General features: G+C 43.9%; 1 protein-coding gene across 1 annotated transcript in view; it reads right to left on the reverse strand.

Moving 5' to 3' along the window:
* LRRC1 (leucine rich repeat containing 1) overlaps positions 1 to 20,527 on the reverse strand; it is a 74,385-nt gene that overhangs the window by 53,624 nt on the left and 234 nt on the right. Inside the window, exon 2 of the mRNA XM_074154057.1 lies at positions 4,354 to 4,471. Coding sequence (XP_074010158.1) covers positions 4,354 to 4,471 — 118 coding nt within the window. The remainder of the gene's footprint in view (positions 1 to 4,353; positions 4,472 to 20,527) is intronic.

Consider the following 20,527-nt stretch of genomic DNA (forward strand, 5'->3'; position numbering starts at 1 on the left):
GTCAATCTGTCAAAGGCTGGAAAAAGTATAGGACATTAAAAAAAAAATAATAATCCAGACTTCCACACCACACCTGTTAAGAGAAAGGGGGGTGGGGGGTGTAGCAATTTCTTTCAAATAAAAATACTACAATTAAATTAACACCTTCAGGGCATTTTAAGGAGCATGCAATATTGTGACAAAAACATATCGGTGGAATTTAGAGGATTTAGTACATGTCAAAGGCAAACAAAAAACCCCCTTCCTGGAGAAGAGGGATACTAAAAATGCTCCACGTCTGCAAGAACACAGCATACATACGTAGCGTACATAATCCCAAATACCAGCATGCATTAAATTAACTACAGAAACCCCTCCTGTCTGGAAGAAGCTACGGAACAAGAAAAGCCATTAACATTTTAATGAATCTGGGATGGCAGGGCCCTAAGCTTCAAGAATTCAGCCTCCTGGGGTTGTGTGGAAGAAAAGGGGGGGGAAGGGAGAAGAAAAGGCGGGATGAGCAGCATGGGTAGCGGCCGGCTACAATTCCCAGGGATCTCAAACAAGCTGCACACACTTTGGGAGAGAGGGAAGCTTAATGAAGTGCCAGCAGAGGCACAAGAAAAAAAACTGCAGAAATTTGAGCATGTCTTTCTCCCTTTGGAGACTGGACTTCTTTTCTGAATCACAGGGTCTTCCGAGACTTGTCCCGGAGAGTGCCCAGGTGCTGTGGGAAAACAAGCAGCACACAGGTGCTTCTGACTGTGCCTAGAGCAGAATCTCTCCCCTACCATGTAGAGCAACGTCTTGCGCTGAAACTCAATGCAAAGCACAGGAGCCCTACCCAAACTTCAAGGACATCAAGCAAGGACGCTTCAGCAACCCAGCGTCCTGGCAGAATTCACCAGTGATGTGGGAATCCAGGAAAAGATTTACCCGAGCTTGGGAAGCCCAAGGGAGCCAGCAGTCATTTCAGACACGCAGTAGTCGAGCATCTATCTCGGAAGATGCTACAGGGAATACTCTGAGTCCCAGACACGCTTTGCCAGCCACTCAAAAGCTCAGCCATCCACTGTTGAAATCCTACGAGTCTGTTTTCTTTAGCCTCAGAACAAGTACCTCAGCTTTTTGAACAACCTAAGACCAAGGGGCAGAGATAAACTGCATTGCCAAATAACCTTCAAAGTGTTCACCATCACTATGCTGTTTTCTTAGCACAGCTTCCCTGCCCCCGATACTCTCATTCTTGATTTATCCATTCAACCTTTGCTCAAATAACAGCCTCAGCCAGACTAGAAAAGCAACGTGGGGATGCTTCCTAGGAAATCTGTATGAACACATGGCCTTGCAGAGGAATAAGAAATAGCATCAACATGCAAGCAATCCAGGAAAAGTTAAGATTACATGGCTCCTAGCCTTCCCCAAATCCTTCTCCTTCTGCACCATGAAGGCTCTCACCCTACCCTTCCCAGACTTCCCTCACGTACACCCAAGATCACAGGAGCATCAAGTTTACATCTGCTGAAGACTTTTGAGTTTTACTTAGAAAGATTTTTGCAGTTCTAGATTCACCAAAAACTGCTTAAAGGATTAATTATGTGGCATGTTTTTAATGTATACGAGCACGCCTTGGGCATTTTAAAACACTTGGGAATTTAAGAAAGCCACACTTAGTTTCCCTGCCCACCTTGCCTGAGTGCCTATGAACTCAGGCTACTTAGGCAACTGCCTAACACAGCGTTGCACAGGCATCCAGAGCTGCCTCCGAAGAGTCGGGAGGGATCCTGCCAGGGGGGATCCATCCCACCTCCAGATGGAACACCTCACCGCTGCACAGAACACAGCTGGCCACTGCAGCCTGCAAGTGCACTCAAGTCCAGCCATACAACATACCCACTACCTCACAGAGCTTCAAAGACCGTGCTCTGACCAAAGGATTAGAAAGTATGAGAAAGGAAGACACGGCACCATTTTATCATGAGGGAAATGAAAGTACTTTGTTTATTCAAAAGCCTTTTCTCCTCCTCCTGTGATGAGAGGTTAAAATAGAAAGGGATGCTCCTGCACGCAGAACATCAAATGAATTTATATGTGCATTTTTAAGCTCTTGAGGAAACAGAATGGCCAGAACTGAAAGCAATTAGTGCACCGAACCAGACAGCTAAAACAACAAAAAACACAGAACAATGATCTCTTATTTCCCAAGTTCAGATGTCACCATCACACTTTCCTATTCATGCAGCATACTGCGTTTTGAAAAGCTGGGCTGTTTTTCTCGCCTGAAAGGAATACAAAGAGTTCCTTTTTTTTTTTTTTTTTCTCCCTTTTTCCTAAGTACTTTGATAGTTAGAAAAACAAGAACCACCAAACAGGAGAAACCTTTGGCAGGTTGAGAATCTGACATATTGGAAGGTGGGTTCAGGATACAAAGAAATGAAAATACTGTAAATCTCAACAATCTTATGTGAGAATTTCCCCTGCAGCATCCCAGATAGTCTGTGTTGTGCCTTTTAATTTAAAGAGCTGTGAGACAACCCTAACATGACCAAACAGCAGAAAGCAACATCAGTCATCTTCTGCCCCCCGCCCCCCCCCCCCATCACCCACACAGCGTGTTTCCCATTTGGAGAGTCAGATCATGCAATAACCGTGACATGATTAGGCAGGGGGAAGCATTATCGGCCACCCTCTGCAATGAACCACAGAGAAGAGAAAGTAATGCAATAAAACGGGCAATTAACACTGAACCTTGGATACAGGAAAGCAACTGCTCCCTGCCACCTGCATTAGTCCAACCCATTACAGGAGAAAACCCTTCCCTGTGTGGTAACTTCTAATGACACACATGCATCTACCCAACCATAAATGTTCACACCATCTGTTCTCGTTACAGTTGAGCTCTCCAGCCAACTTCCAAGTCAGGCTGAGAAGAGTTCACATGGCCCTGATCCACCAAGCTCTTTTGCAGCTAGTTATTCATTTGCAAAGAGAATTACTAAGCCAACAAGAGCGTTTCCTTTTGTACAAGGTCTGCCACAGACAGCACTCAACTCAGCCAAACTCTGCAGCCAAAATACTGCGTCAATTAATGCTTGTGTATTTCTAAAATGTTTTAACTAATGTGTTTCTTCTGTCTCTCAGATTTTTTTTCCAGTTTTCTTCTCTTACAAGGTTTTGCCAATGTGTATAAAATTATATGGTTCACAGAAATTTTTCAGCAACTGCCTGGAGACTTATTACGCTTCATCAATTATATTATCAGATAAAGACAGCATTAAAAATACCAAACAAATAAAGATGCAAATTTCAGATAGTGACAGGAAGGTGAAGTGGCCACTGAATATTCTTCAGTGGCAAAGGGTCAATGTCAAAATAAACCATAAAGGAAAAAAGGCTTCCTGTTGCACTACTTCTTCTCTTGAATATTCAGCTACATCCCTCACTTATTTACAAGGTTACACAACCTTGCTCTCTCCCACCCCATCCATCACACCTCAGAGAGCATTTTGTGCGTATCCACTGCATAGAAGGAGGCAAGAATAGCTGACAGTTGCTCTAATTTGCTAACACGGATTTGCTGTTTCTAGATCAGTGGGTCATAAGGCTGCTTAAAGGTGACCCACCAGCCCCTGAACTTCTTGCAGAACTGGTAAGTTCACCAGGCCACAAAAACCACAACCAAACAAAAAAAAAAACAAACCAAAAAAAAAAAACCACCAAAAAAAGTAAAAATGTTTTCACTCCATCATAGCTTGAGACAATACAAGCAGCAAACATTACTATCGAATGATAAACCCAGGTGGTTTCCAACACCACATTTTAAGACAGTATCTCCCAGCACCCTTTCCTGAATTTATCTCTGCAAGTGACAAAAAGACAGATCCTTCCAAAAGTACAACCAGAAACACCAGCGCCTCTTGCTAATCACAGGTAAGGAGAGCAGAGATAAAGAAATGGACTTACAACTCATAGGCAGACTTTTTTTGGACAGAAAGGAGCTTTTTTTTTTTTTTCAATCCCCATTTTTTTTTGTCTTATTAAATGCTAGGCATTTCAGAGAGCTTGGGGAAAGAAATTAACATTGGGACAGATACACATATAAAAACAGGATGTAAACAGGACGCATTCTTTAAATTGGAAAATAAAGCAGGCTCTCAGAAAGGCAGAACTACAGTCAAGCATTATTTTATCACTGTATTTCCACCACTGGCTCTCCTCCCCATCTAGAACTATAGGCAAATCCATGAATTACACGGAAAAGCGTTCTGCGGGACACAGACAACAACTTCAGAGACAGAAAAACCCCACTAATCCAGTTCTATAGACCATGTCATAGGATGGTATAGAATCAAATACGTTAACATTGGAGCTTACCATTTCGAGACAAATCAAGTTCCACCAGCTGCATGAAATTCGCTATTTCTGGAGGGAGCCGCTGGATTTCGTTATCACTAAGTCCAAGTTTCCGTAACTTCACAAGTTGGAAGAAAGGCTGAAAGAAAGAAAAAATTCCATGTCAGACAACATTCACATAACTCAGATATAAGCATGACAAATGGTAAGCAATAACTGGAACTCACTTTCAAAATTTGAGCTAATTAAGGTTATTGCTTAAAATCAGTTATGCAGACCTCTTTCAGACCTGCATCAGAATGAACATCTTAATTTTTACAATCAAACAGACTATAACCCGTGTTTTACCTAAAATGAAAATTTATTTTAAAAAAAAAAAAAAAGCCATCTGTAAAGCTCGCTATTAAAGATCACAGCAGACACACACCAGTGAAATCCAGAGTGCCAGCTTCAAAATCATTAATGGGGTGAGGTTACCCAGCAGGGTAATTAAAAGCATCCTAATTACACACCGGGGTTCATTAGGAAGTTAATGCAGAGAGACACTTGTAAAGGACGAACCAGAAAACCCACAGAGAGGGGCTGCCAAGGTCTTCTTCACCGGCGAACGCTGTAACCAACTAGGCTACAGAGCCAGCCTCCCTCGGGAAGACTCCTTCCAGCCTCAAACATCCTCCTCTCCCTGGCCCAGTTTCGGAAGGACTAATGAAAGTTGGGCGGGATATGTACAATTCCAGGTCTTCCCAGCTTGAAGAGGAACCCAACCCTCTATGGTGAGGGCATGGGTATGCAATGCAATCAGGACCCTTAACTCTCCCTCACCCCCAGCGATGGCCTTGGAGGGTCTGGCACCCCCCCCAAGACAAAACCACCACCAAAGGAGACAGGCCAAGCTGCAAGCCAAGTTAGCCATCCCCAGGCGCGGGGATCAGCCGGTGATTGAATGACAAAACAGTTATTAAAAACCGATTAAGGTGTAGGCACCCCTAGGAAAGTCGGAGCGCCCTTATCACAGCTTTCCTCTCTTCCAGGCAGACCTTTGAAAGAGAGAGACTGCAGGAGGTGAGGATTTGTGCAGAATTATATGACTTCACGTGCAAGTCATCTTGACCAAAATTGACCAAGACTCCTCAAGTTTTGAGAGGCTGTTGTGCCCCCGGACCGCAGCGGCATTTTTGCCCGTCAGTCAGAAGCTCTGCCTCCCCCCCACTCCTGGCATGTGTGCATGCCTGTACCCTCCTGGGCTTTGTCCCTCGGGGCAAGAGGAAGATGCTAGCAAGTTTGGGGTATCTACTTACATTCACCCACCTACGATCCTTTCTTGGATATTAACACCTTTTTTAATTATTATTATTTTACTTTTGGGGGTTTTTTTAGGTACTGGAATGCGTGCCCTGAATGTCACTCATTTCTATCTTAGACTGACACAAGAACAGGCAGTAAGACAGGCATCTTACTAGGAAACAAGGTAAAAACACGGTCTTATGAATCTGCATTATGATACAGGTTTTCAATTTTAGCATTTTATGCCCAAGATCATAAATCAGGTTTTAAGTGCAAGGCTTTGCAACCTCAGCACCAATCTTTCAATACACGCTGTTGTTCCTCATCACAGAAAAGTAAAACACAACTGAAATTAATGTGTTTTCCCTCAAAAACACGGATTTCTTTTAGGGAATAAAAAGGATAGAGCTTTGAAAAGTTCATAAACACTCAGCAGCCAAGAGATGCACGAGATCTGAATGTGAAAATTCAAAGGCATTTTTTGAGTCAGCGTGGCAGTCCTTCCCCCCTGGTATTAAGGGCCGTTTGACAACAGAGTTGAAATTGTACAAGAGAGAGAAAAAACGTTTACAGATCCACATTCCTAGCTCCCTAAAAACATATATCACAATTAAAAAAGCCACAAATGTTTTTTTAACCCTTCTTTGTCCTTGCAAGATCCATAACTGCGTTTTCACATCATTAACTTTTTTTTATCTTCTAAAACAAAACGCATCCCTTTTGCTAAATATTTATTAATATGACTAAACCAGGAATCCATCAGAAGCTTAGAAAAGCACTTAAAGATAGTTTTGTGAAAACACAGCAGGAGCGCACTCCACAGAAGAGATCCCAATCTGTCCTAACACCGTCCAAAATAAACACTTGCCAAAAAGTGTTCCTCAGCCAGAGTGTAGCTGCTAAACTATTCGACAGTTATAAATATTGATGTACTGCTGCAAATCTCCTCATAAGCAACAGCTGTCCTTGCCAGTACAACGGCAAGTGAGAAAAGACAGGAGGAACACGGTTAAGAGGCAGAATGGTGACAAAGAGCCAAGAAGAGCTGGGCATCCCTAGGAAGGTCTGAGGGCCCTGACCGCACCACGCGCCAGCGCTGTATGTATTTATTAAATGTGCAGAGCACACGTGTGCAACAAACAATCGCACAATAGTTAAAGGCACTCCTGTTTCTTTAATTGACTACTTGAAAGAAAAATGAACTGGGAGCTTTATCTAGTTTGCATAACAATTTTTAATGAGTGACACCATTTCCTAGATAAAATCAGAAGCTGCAGTTATGTGAATGGCGTTTCTTTGAACTTCTTGGGGTTTTTTTTTTCCTTTAAACTACAGAACTCAATCACTCTTGCATGTTTAGTACATCCTACTCCCATTTCAGTAACTAGTCTTCCTTTATCCAAGGCACATCATTCCTTCTCTAAAGCACTACTGGAGAGGCAAGCACCTCCTTTTTGCCAGATTTGTTTTACCTGTCAAAAAGACCACAGGGAAAAAAAGAGAATTAAGAGCTTACTGAACAGAGGTCAAATATAAACATCCACATGTATGTGTATGTGTATATATATATAAAAATATATCTATTTCTTAAATATCTGCCAACCAGAAACATGTTCCTAATTTGCTATATCAGACACAGTTCAGTCTCTAATTGAAAAGCTCTCGGACGAACCAAAGCTGGCCAGAGCAGCACATCCACCCAGCAGGCTGTAATAGCAGGTTTTGATTGCAGACCCGACGTCTCTACCAGTATCTTGGCAACACTTTTAACACTGCTCAGTTTAGCCAGCCTAATTAATAGCACTTCAATGAGACAAATAATTCCATGAGCATCAGCACTAAAGAAGCCTACAGCTTTCTATGCAGCAGCGATTCCCAACCTTCAATTGAAGCTTTTCCCGCTATCAAAGAATAGACGCTTCTCTAACATGGATGTTCTAAGAACACGTCTTGAATAGAGTCCTTGCACTGGAAAACTAACCAAGTCTCTCTCTTCCACCCAGCCACATTTTTTTTTTTTTTTTAAAAAATCATTCTGACAAAATTGGGTCAATGTCAGCCAACAGAAGAAGAAGAAAAAAAAAAAAAAAAAAAGAGGTGTGTGACTCACTGAAAAGTATAAACACACAGTGTGATCCCACAGTCCTCACTTTTTATACTTTTTTTTTCTTTCCCTTTTTTTTTTTTTTTAAAAGAATACCACTACAATTGGCACTCAATTCTAGAAATAAAATTTAACAGAATTAAACCAGACTACTAGGACTGATAAAACTCAAGATTTTCTCCTGCGGAAGTGGCCAAAACGCCACGTATTGCTGGCTTTCTTTCGATGGTTCACTCCTGCAACAAAAAACCTTCATGCCCCAGAATTTTGCCTGAATGCTTCAGCACCTGATGGAAAAAAAAAGAAGGAAATAATAGACAAAAACAATAGGCAATTAAAATAAACTCAGGAGGGCAGGAAGACCTACTTGCAGGTAACTCCGTTTAAGGGAAGAAGCTACATCTCCTGCCAGAGCCTTTCCAGGGCTAGAGACACATCCCACTCCAAGCCCATTTGGCATAAGAAGCATAACTAAATGCCTTTGTGTTAAGCAAAACGTTTCCATAAAAAGGCTACTACTAGCAGCAGGGAGAATTAAAATTAGAACCTTTATGAAATCTACTGCCTAATTTTCGAGATGGGCCAGCATGAGCAGCAGAAATTAGAACAACAGGGAGAGAAGGAAGAAAACCGCAAATTAACTCCAGTTTCAGGGTTATATCCACACAGGATAGAAAGAGATTTTATTCTTTTTTTTTTTTTTTTTTTTTTTTTTGGTGCAGGCGCTTGAGCTGTTGCTGAGAAGCTTAAGAGCAAGTACTCGCAAATTTTTATGTCGAGTTTCCCTTAGACACCAATACAGATTTTCAACATAGGCATGCTGCCTCAGCTTTTCAGGCTTCTTCAGGAAATTACAGTATTATATTCAAACAGGAATTATGTAAACTACCAAGACACAGCACCTTACCACGTCCTGTTTCTTAAACACCATCTATACTTACGTCACCCATTTTCCAAACCCATGACTGACCAGCTAAACGACATCTGGGCTTTGGAATTAAAAACCCACACAGAGTAATTTAAACTTCTTTACTTTAGGAGTAAGTTTGACTCCTAATTGGATTCCTGCTTCAAATCTTACTTCAGGCTCCACTTTTTCTCCTACATTGTAAACAAAAAAAAAAAAAAGAATCAATGGGGGAAGCCTTGGCTTTATTAGCCAACTTTATTAGTTGGCTTTATTAGTTTATTAGTTATTGACATAACACGCCCCAGCCAGGCCCCCAATCACTTGCTTTAAGCCCCTAAAAGTCGTTTTTTTGCCTGCACCGCTGCATGGCTTCAGCAAGAGAGCAGGGCAAGCCTGACCTCTCTTTAGGCTACCATGCCGCTTGGTGGCCAGAGCCAGCAGTGTGCCCAGGTGGCCATGGTCAATGGCAGCCTGGCCTGTATCAGAAGTAGCATGGCCAGCAGGAGTAGGGAAGTGATTGTCCCCCTGCACAACGGTGAGGCCCCCACCTGGAATACTGAGCTCAGTTTTGGGCCCCTCACTACAAGAAAGACATTGAGGTGCTGGAGCGGGTCCAGAGAAGGGCAACGGAGCTGGTGAGGGGTCTGGAGAACAAGTCTTATGAGGAGAGGCTGAGGGAGCTGGGGGTGTTCAGCCTGGAGAAGAGGAAGCTGAGGGGAGACCTTATTGCTCTCTACAGCTCCCTGAAAGGAGGGTGTAGCCAGGGGGGGTCGGTCTCTTCTCCCAAGTCACAGGCGATGGGACAAGAGGAAACGGCCTCAAGTTGCACCAGGGGAGGTTTAGGATGGATATTAGGAAAAATTTCTTCACAGAAAGGGCTGTCAAGCATTGGAACAGGCTGCCCAGGGAAGTGGTGGAGTCATCATCCCTGGAAGTATTTAAAAGACAGGTAGACGTGGTGGTGAGGGACAGGGTTTAGTGGTGGTTTTGGCAGCCTTAGGTTAACGGTTGGACTTGATGATCTTAAAGGTCCCTTCCAACCAAAACGATTCTGTGATTCTAAGAGCAAGGATTAAATCACGTAAGGCAGAAGCAACACTGAATTCAAGCGTTCTGCTTCCTGGGGATGTGTTTAATAACCAGGCTCTGGTACAGGCCAACATAGAGTCCCCATGTATGTCAGAAGGGCAAGAGGGAAGGGCAGGCTTCTCCTCATTCCTCCTCCACTTCTCGTTTGTAGAAGTCCTCGACAGCCAACTCTTTGAAATCCCATCTACAGGGGACACTCAGTGGCAAGGATTCCAAGGAGACGGGACGCTTAACATCTTATGCTAACCAACTGGTGGTATTTCAGACATTGCTTCTGCTCCACAGTCAGCCACTGGACACACCAGCCGGAGTCGGTGAGAACATGGCCATGCCTACACCTGCAGCGAGCTGTAACACGCCCTGCCTTCCACTCGGGCCACAAAGCACCCCCAGCTGAAAGCCACAACTCACTCGTAAGCAAAAATCTCCTTCCAGGGTGCAGTCCTGTACATTGCCATCTTAAAATGTGTCCCAGAGACGCCCACCAGGAGCAGGAGCGGGAGCACGGAGGAAAACCAGCAAGCGCACTGAAAAGGGGACACTCTCCCCTATAAGCACATCCTAAACAGTTGCACAATGAAACGCTGATGAAGCTGGATCCTGCTCCAAACTCATGAAGCGTGTAACGAGTTCCCAGCAGTGTCCAATGAAGACTAGTTATGGGCGTTATCGGCTCAGCATCTCCCACAAGTCTGCTATTAACATCAGGATCCCTCAGGTCACTCCACCTGCCTTCACCTGCGAGCAGGGACAGCTGGTGAGGGCAACAGGGTTTCACAAAGGTGGATCCCTCATGTTCCTCTGGGCCAAACACATTCTGATTTACAAACAAAGTGCTAAGTGAGATACTGAAACAATTTCTGAGGGCTGGGACTAATGCAGAGTGCAGCACAGCAGAGTCATCATGCAGTTGATGACTCTGTATCGAAGTGTTACTGGAAGCAGCTACTGGATTTCTCCTCAAAGCCATGAGGAGATGCAGCAGCAGCTGGTGATGGACCAGAGTATGCAGACCTCTGGTGGCTTGCTAGGTGGCAGCCAGCAAACGGATGACTGCTTCGCGCAGCTGAGGTCTCTAACTCCATCTTCACACATTTCATGGCAAAACCAGAACCGCTACAGATTTTTGGAATGGTGAAAGATTGTTTCATGTGCCCAAACCGTGTTTGTAGAATATATCCAAGCTGTACTTTGCTCTTGCATCATCCTAGCACCGAGTTTGTCATCATGAATAACAATGGAAGATGGCATAGGGGCAGACATTCAAGCAGGAATCCATACAAAACGTTAATAAAATGACGAGATTTCACAACAAGAGAAAGTGTTAATGAAAGATCACAGTTCATGGGCATATACCCTAAACAGAACCAGATGTCGCAACTGCTATCTCCCCCTCCAATGGATGCCTTAAAGCCCGGTAGGAAGGATCAGCCAGGCAGAAGGGTTGTGGGGGATCTACAGGAGACAGGGAAAAAACGATAACCCGTGCCTCACTGAAGCTGGCATTTAACATCTACCCGCTCCGTTTCTAGCCCCTATTTTCGAAGCACCTGCCATTTTCCGAACTACAATCAACGATGGGCCGGTTGTAGGTCCTGGTCCCTGTTGTTACCATCCATTTTAAAAAATGAACAAGGGACCATCCACTCTCAAAACCCGATCCACCGCAGCACTGAATCCAGATGCTGCCATACCGAGCGATGCATTGGACAGGTTGCCTCATACTGTTTCCTGGCAGGCAAGGATTTACTTTCTCTTTTACAGCAATTAAGCAGAGGCAACAAAGGTTAAAGAGCACTTGATGCCATAGCCGTCAGAGTACAGCGGTGGGAGGGACTACCTCTGCCTTTGAGAGAGGCCAGAAAACATCTGCCACAACGAAATACAGATTCATTGCACTTAAATGCATTTGCCATTTGAAAAAACAAGAAAAAAAAAAAAAACACTAGCATTTAATCTCACTAATGACTTTGTAGCGTGCATTTTTCCAGTATACAAGATTGTTGGCAGAAGGTAACATCTTTTTTTAGACTGATATTATTAGAAAAATAATTCTATGTATAATCATAAAGTTTATTTTAGAGCTACAGCTATATAACCACTGCCCACATACCCTGTCTTACCTGTGTACATCACATGGAGAAGGGGATGCTGCCAATTTACTACAATACTCTCCTTACAGAAAAAAAAATTAATAAATTAGAAGTATTGAAACATAACCACCTAATTACTTTCTTCCAACTGAGGTCAAAAATCAGTATAACTCAGCTGTTACTGCAAAAAAAACTGCCATTAGAAAATATTTCAAACCAACCAGACTTCAAAATCTTCTGAACAATCTCAGGGACATTAACAGAGAAGTCAGACTTTGTAGGGGACACCAGACTAAGCTCTCCCTCTGCTCCCATCAGACTGTGGCCTTTCAAATTTCATGACAAAAGGCATGGTATTTTCTTCAAGTCTTAAGCAATACAAGAGAAAAATCTGGAAGCTAGCAGAAAAACTAGATATTTATCTGGTAATAAACTTATTTGGAGCCTTCAGCACAGTCTTCTACGTTTAGAGGGATGTTAATATAAGGATCCAATGTTGCTTCTCTACAAACCATTATTTATTTTAATAATTCAAGTATGCACTGGCCACTAGTGCTAATTGACTATGCTCACAAAAGGTTTTTTACAAAAGGTCAGTATTCTCAAGACACTGAAGTTGTAAAGTTGCAGGCGTACTTAGAAAGTATTTTACATAGCATTTGTCATATTGAAAAAATATTCTTAAACTTCCAGTAAAACTACCTTTACTGTGTGCATACGGTCTACTTCAGTTCCACACAGTGGCACAGTGCTCTCTCTGACATTAACTGGAAGTACGTGCTTGCTGAAATCATATACTGGTATTTTTTCAAGGATTTAGAAGAAGATGTACAAAAACATCGTGACACTATCAATGTTAAAAGTAAAATGAAATTAAACCTTTGAGGGTGAATAGTGAAAAACACGACAACTGTATTTGCATCATTAAAAATATCAAAGCTAAAGACAGATAAATTCTTTGACGTGCCCTCTATAGAATCATAGAACAGTTGAAGTTTGAAAGGACCTCTTGGAGACCATCTAGCTTATCCAAACCCCCTGCTCAAAGCATGGGTGACCTAAAGCAGGTCACTTGGGACCGTGCCCAGTCAGGTTTTGAGCATCTCCAAAGATGGAGACTCCACAACCTCTCTGGGAAACCTGTGCCAGTGTTTGACCACTCTCACAGTGAAAAAAGTGTTTACTTATTTCAGACAAAATTTCCTGTGTTTCAGTCTGTGCTCATTGCCTCTTATAATGTCACAGGGCACCCCAAGAAGAGTTTTGCTGTCTTCTTTGCACCCTCTTATCGGATATTTATATACATCAGTAAGAACCTGTGAGCCTTTTTCTTCTCAAGGCTAAACTATCCCAGCCCTTTCAGTCTCTTCTCATGACAGATGCCCTTAATAGTCTTTGTGGCCCTTTGCAGGACCCGGGCCAGTATGCCCATGACTCTCTTCTGGGAAGCCCAGCATTAGATTGGACACAGCGCTCCGGGTTTGTTTCCCTCAATGGTGGTCAGAGTAGAAGGACCACCTGCTGGCGATACTTCTCCTAATGCAGCCCAGGATACCATTGGCCTTCCTCTGCCGTGAGGGAGCACTGCTGGCTCATGGTCAACTTGTCCACCAGGTCACCCAGGGCCTTTTTCTGAGGAGCTGCTTTCCAGATGGTTGGCCTCCAGCCTGTACTGAAGAACGGGGTTATACTTCCTCAAGTGCATGCAAGGCTTTGTATTTCTCTCTATTGACCTTAATGAGATTCCTTCTCTGCCCATTTCTCCAGCCTGTCAATGCCTCTCCCTGTATGGCAGCATGAACACCTTTCTTATCAACCACTTCCAAGCAGATCCCTCAACATGCTAAAGTCTGTTTCTTAAAGTACAGGTTGTGATACTGCTTTTTGTCCTGTTCTCTCCTCTCAGGATCCTGAACTCCACCATCTCACGGTCACTACAGCCAAGGTGACCATGGTCACTACAGCGACCGCAACCCCAACCTTCACATCTCAACCGGTCCTTTCTTGTTTATAAGTATGAGGTCCAACAGAGCACCTAGGCCCATTGACTCCTTGATCATCTATGTTAGGAAGTCATCAATAAAATGCACTCCAGAAAACTACTGGATTTCTTATGTCCCACTGTGTTGTCCTTCAGATGTCAGGTCAGTTCAAGACCCACATGAGGACCTGGGCCTGAGAACATGAGGCTTCTTCCAGTTATCTGAAGAAGGCATCACCTAGTACTTCTTCCTGATCAGGCAGTCTACAGCGGACACCCAAAACAATGTCACCCACTAATCCCAACCTGCTCTCAGCTGGCCCATCATCTATCCCAAGGCAAAGCTGCAGAAATCCCTGCTGCTCTCTCACAAGACAGGCAACTCCCCCGTGCTTGCCTTCCTGGCCTGTCCTTCTTAGAGAGCCTGTTTTCATCCATTGCTGCACGCTAGTCACGTGACATATCCCACCACGTCTCTGTGATCCCAATGAGATCTATAAATTTGAAAAAAAAAAAAAAAAAAAAAAAAGTTTCTGGATGTTTACATCTTAAGAAGGGATGGCTACAACCCGTACACACAAATTTAAAGAGAAGCATGATATGATATCATCTCTTTCCACAGCAGATTACTGGCCATTGACCAAGCAAGCATCTTTCAGGCTTACGGTTGCATAATGAAACTATAGTAGAACAGTGAAATTCAGTCTAAAAGGGATTTTTTTTCCCAAGAAAGAGGTGTGGTATGGGAAGAACAGAGGGACTTTTTTCTTAAGGAGCTTTCACAAGATTTCTGGTATGATAACAGCACCCTGGATTTCAACACCACTCGTAATAAAGAGATACAGACGCTGCCTAAGCCCAAAGCCAAGCAGCAGCACACCATCAGCTTCCCTCCCACAGAAACTGGGGCACGGGAGGAGGCCGGGGTTTAACCAGGTCTCTCGGGGAAGGGGTCTCACATCAATCAAATAACCCTACAGGGAGGCATTAGCATATAAGACCAAGAGGAAACATTACAGTTCTCTCTCTCAAACAGAGAAGTGAAAGGATTCAGAGTCGCATCGGATCAGGTTTACAAACACTACTAAAAATAAACCCCAAAAGAAGAAAGAGTTCAGCAGACTCTTCAGCTAAACTAAGTGCATATGTAAAATTTTGAATTTTTTTTTTTTTTTTTTACTATCGGAGTTTCCACATAAACAACATCTGCAAAAAGTCTCATGGGAAAGTGAATTTTTCTCCTTTGCGTAGAACAACTGAGCAGCAGCAAGACACAAGAGCAGCAAAACAAGAGTTATAAGCTATTTCAACCACCCACCAATGCAAAGAACGCTAGTGATTTAATACAAGAGCCAAAATATAATACTGCATTCAAAGGTTCATAAAAAAATATATTTTTTTTTTAACAAAACAGTGGGGAAAAAAATATGTAGAGATCCAGTTTTGTACTGCCAATTCCACGCACGGAGAAATTAAGTTGACAAGATGTATTGGCCCTTAAATTCTAATGTACAGGAGCAGGAAACAACATTTCATCAACTACAGACTGATCTATAGAATTGAAAGCATATTATTTTTATCTGATGCTTTTCATTAGAGAAGCTATTGAAATGCATCGTGCAGAATGTGTTATTTTCTTCTATCAAAGCAATTTGCCAGAAAGCCTACTCTTCAGTGAAGTATAGTTTTTGACGTGCAGCAAATGATACACTACACATTACAGCTTGAGTTGAAAAAGCCTTCGAGTTTTCTCTCCTCAGGAAAATAAAAATGGTCCAGGTTTAGAAAAAAAAACAAACCACAAACAACATTTTTAAGTAGCTCTATGCACACTGGTGAATACATACTATGGTTTTTTTTCAGTCAAATCAGATACACTAAATATTCGACAGAAGGCACTTAGGATCCAAGACCAGAGAAGGAATTATTTAAGCAAGTTAAGAGCCACACTCTACCAGTGGCCCGATACAAAGCCCTTCCTTTTGAGACTGAAGGGTGCAGCTCTTTAATTTGTCTTGTAAAGCAGAAGTGGTGAGAAGCATGCTGACAGCTCAAAATTGCTGTTCTGTGGGAAAACAGCCACATCTGCCAAGAAAGGCTAGAGAGACCTCAATATTGTGGAAAACCACCAGCAGCTTAATAGTACACAGCCTGCTCCTCCAGTACATCCCACCGGGCTGGCTCATCCTGCAGAAAGGGCAAGAGCCGAAGAGGGAACCTGGGAGGCAGCAGAAAGGAAGGGGAAAGAGCAGAGTGTAAAGAAAAGTTTAAAAAAAAGAAAAAATATTTGCAAGGGCAGTTGAGAATGAGGCACAGAAGGTACAGGAGAGGAAGGAAAGAATTGGAAACACAAGGCAGAAAGAGCTGTGTAGGTCAGAGGAAGTAAGCAAGATCCTGGGACATCAAGGATGGGGGAGGATGGGAAAGTATGAACATGCGGGACAAGGAATCTGTGGCAACGGCAGAGAAAGGTCGCTGTCAACACGAGCACATGTTCTCCATCACGTAATTGGGGAAAGGGAGGGAAGAAGGGATGCAGGGATCCAGCAGAGCAGTTAAGGAGACCTGGGGAAAGAGTCAGAGCACTGACATGGGAAACCAAAAGGACCGCTGGGCAGTAGCAAAACGATATTTGTAAGTTACTGTACAAACAAAAATTATTGACTTGTATTCTTGAGAGGCTGACAGGTACGGCTTTGGAAAAAAAAACAAAACACGTTGGTAGGGAAAAGGGGGTGAGAGAAACTGAGCCCATTTTTTCCTGGTCAACATATGCATTAATGGAAAAGGGAGCAAACAAGAGGAGGAGTGGCAATAATGGGGGGCAAAGACATCTCCCTCTGCTTCTTGGACATTTCAGATGTTTTCCAGATGAACCGTTCCTACTACTCTCCCCTTAGAAAAAGGTGAAAAATTCTACCATACATTTTGGTAAGCCAACATGACAAAAATAAAACCAACAAAGTAATTCTCTCAAAATAATTCAAGTGCATTTGTTGTTTCTCCTCTCCTGAGGACACTTCAGGTGACTCTCATAACGTCCAATGTCACAATATTGCTGGCTCTTTCTGCTAGCCCTTCCCCACCAAGACACTACAGCAATTCTTTAAGTTATCTTCTGTCTTTTGAGGGGATTTTTGTGTGTGTTTTGTTGGGTTTTTTTTTTAGTAACACCCCAAACATATGACACGCTCTCCTGGCCTCCAGAATAATAGAGGTTTGAAGTATGTTAGCAAAGACCGCAGATTAAACAAAGCCTAAAACTACTTCTGTACCTCAAAATGGAGGTTTTAGGCTGTATGACAGTATATTGTTTCCTAATGAATTGGAGCAAACTAACCAAAGACCACTTTTCATTGCTACTTAATAGAAACGAGGGCATGGAGAAACGGGGAGAAGCCTGTGCATCCAACACAAGTTGCCCCATCAACCTGAGAAAAGCGCAGCCGGTTCACGTATTCCAACAGGCCACTCGCTGATATTCATCTGCCTCGGAGAGCTCTTCGTTTGAAGGGATGAAAAAAAATAATTGTGCAAGCGGAAGGAAAGCAGATGTCTGGAGATAAAACCATCATGGGTGTCTCCGACTTGCCGCGTGGCGAAGCTGGGAAAAGAACTCGCCGATACCCACTTGGTTTCAGAGAAGTATTACGAGACCTCCTGCCCGCTGTAATAGCCGTTTCAGAGCACACCTTCCCACACTGGGAGGAGGAGGAGGTCTGAACTGCCAGTGGGCAGAACGAAGAGCAGGGCAGCAGAGTTGGGGTCTTCCCAACTGCTTCCCACACTTGGGGTCCTCCTCATCCATCCAACTGCTGCAGCTTCTGCTGCGAGTCACAGAGTCTACAGGGCGATTCTTCACTATTTCAAGGCGAGCCTCCAGAGCAGCGGTCTCCTAAGGAGGATCACAACCATCTCAGTGACGCAAGCACCTTACCAGTGTTACGGGATATATTACGGCATCAGCACAGCCCACAGGTGATTCACCAGAAATCGGTACAGATCACTGTGAACTTAAGGACTTCACCAAGTACGGGAAAACATCTAATGAGCTGGCCACTGAAAGTTAAGCAAGTCTCCTCACTTGCTTAGGCCTGAACTGAGCCCAAAACCAGTTTGATTTTTTTGCTATTGCCTTTACGCACGCAGAGCAGAAATTTAATGGAGGTAATATAAGACTAATATAATGCACTACACCAGATTAAGGGCTTAACAACCACTAGGATCTGTGCTGACCTAACAGTTTGTTAATTATACACCCTAACGATTTCCCTCGTGTTTTCTCTGCAAGAGGTATGGGGTATCCCTGCTTTTTTGTACTTATTTCCAATTCTGTATCTGTAGTTTGCACTGACACTACCCTTTTCATATACAGGGGAGTGAACAGTATACCCTGTAGCCACCTTCCAAAGAGAGATCTTCCACTGTTCTCCTCAGCCAGATTCCTCCTATAGCGGAACTTTTAAAACCCATTTGCTGGTAGAAACCGTAAACAAGACTCTTCCCATCCATTTCCAGATTCAATAGATTAGTTTCACATCCAAGATTACAGCTGTATTTTTGTACCCAGAACTCCTACAGAGTCAACACTTACATCTGAGATGATGGCACTATATTCCATTTATCAGAAAACACTAATAAGGAACTGACAAGAAAAGTTCATAGGTCCGTGCAGGAAGCCCTAATAAAAATGCCTTCCTGCATTGCTGACAAGGCACGAAGTGCTCAGGACAGATACTACCAGTATGTCTCTGTGGTTGTACTTTATCGGATTCCTCCTAGGCCAGCTAAAAACCCACAGACGTATTCCGACAGTATATTTAGGCGCTCCTGTAATCTGATCCATGCCCATAAAAAAAAAAAAAAAAAAAATAAATCTTTCTAACTTCAACTTTTGCTTGATTCCACTGCAATGCCAAGGAGCCTGGGTTGCTGTTTCGGTGTTTGGTTGTTGTTTTTTTTACCCCCTCAGCTATTTTTTACATGTATGCCACACAGGACAAAAAGGGCTATTTCATATACTAAGGTTCAAGGAAGAGGAGAAACTATGAAGAGTTGCACGCTATTCACAGAAGTAAATACCATATCACACCATGAACAACAGACATCACCACTTACATTTGTACGCAGCACCCAGGTTGGGGGGGGGGGGGGGGGGGGGTGTATTGTTTTTTTCAAATAAACAGAGAGCCATTGGCCTCAATGGGATTTCAGTCACAAGCACATTCAACAGCCCTGCACCAAGAAGTGCACAAGCCTGAAAGCCAACACTAAGAAGAAAACTCTAGTGTGAAAAGGGAGAGACTCCCGAGTCTAGTCTGTGCACAAAGCCAGAAGAAACTGCTGGAAGTAAAAATAGCACCCACACGGAGGCTACGGAAACCAGTTTTGCTCCACTTCAGAAGGATAAAGAGCTCAGTCACAACAAGATGCAAACTTGCGCCTAGGATTTTCAAAAGAAAAAGCCAAACTTAATATGTCAGTTCAACTGAACGTCTTTACTACTGTCTATAGAAAACTCCTCCACCATGACGACTGTTACCACCTAGAGTGAAAAAGCAGTTTATGTGAGAGAACCGAGTTTAAAAAAAAGTGAAGTAAGACTGTTTAAATTTTGGTAGGAACAGACCAACTTTGATTCAGGTGGAAACAAAGGTGCTTTTGAAAATTTCTCTGGCTAGTGAGTTTGGTTTCATGGATTCCAAGTTAGCAAGAGTTCACATGCTTTTATGGCGCAGCTTCCAGATAACACTTCCCCTCCAGTGTCTACCTCTACCAACCACAACTCGCAAAGGCATCTGAGGTGTCCAAAGTTTAAAGAAGAAACACTGAAAAATGCCCTTGGTTCATCAAGTCAAAAGTCGAGCACGCCTCCTGCATCCGTGGAGCCGAACAGTGCCTCGCTGGAATCGCTCCGGTGGAGTTTCTCCACCAAAACCAGCAAGTGCCAGCCAGCCGGGGAGTCACGCTGGCGGGTACCGCCTCGACGTCGCTGGGCTGAAAGTGAATTTGCCTTTGAAAATACTACCAAAAAAAAAAAAAAAGTATTATTATGCACAGCAATCTGGCTACGCGTTTCACGCAAGCAGCAAAACACTAACAACTGCGTGGGACTTAACTCGGAGAAAAAAAAAAAAAAAAAAAGCAGCTTTTATCGGCCTCTCGCGTTTTGCATGACAAAGTTTCCAGGAGTGGAAAGCGGAGAGGAGAACGCTGTTACCTGCTAGAGGGTTTTGCTTTGTCCCCCATGTACGGAGCAGATAGTATCTATCGAAAGGGGGGGGGGGGGGGGAAGGGGGAGGGTTTAATACCCTTCAAGGTCTCGTAATTCCGATGACGTGAAGGTTAATCACAACATATATTCACATCCCGTGACTCCGGCCCTAACCCCTCTGCCCTCCAAACAGTACTTTTCCCCCCGCCGGACGCGCACCGCCAGGTTTCGCCCGAGAAAGCTCATTCACCATCAAACCACGGGGGAATTGCCAAAGGCTGACCCCAGACTCCGGCTCCTCCTTGAACTCCCGAGGTCACCACCGCAGACCTGACGGCCCCACACACCGCCCGGGGCCGGGACGCCACAGTATTTCCCGCCCCCCCCCCCCCCCCCCCCCGGGGCACCCTGCAGCCCCTCACCGCAGCCTCGGGGCGGCCCCGGGGGAACTCGGCGGGCACCTGCCGGGCTGCTCGCCTGGGTGGCGGCGGGGCGGGGACCGGCCCCGGTGTCCCGGAGG

This window comes from Numenius arquata, chromosome 9 (assembly GCF_964106895.1).
Source record: "Numenius arquata chromosome 9, bNumArq3.hap1.1, whole genome shotgun sequence".
Taxonomy (NCBI): domain Eukaryota; kingdom Metazoa; phylum Chordata; class Aves; order Charadriiformes; family Scolopacidae; genus Numenius; species Numenius arquata.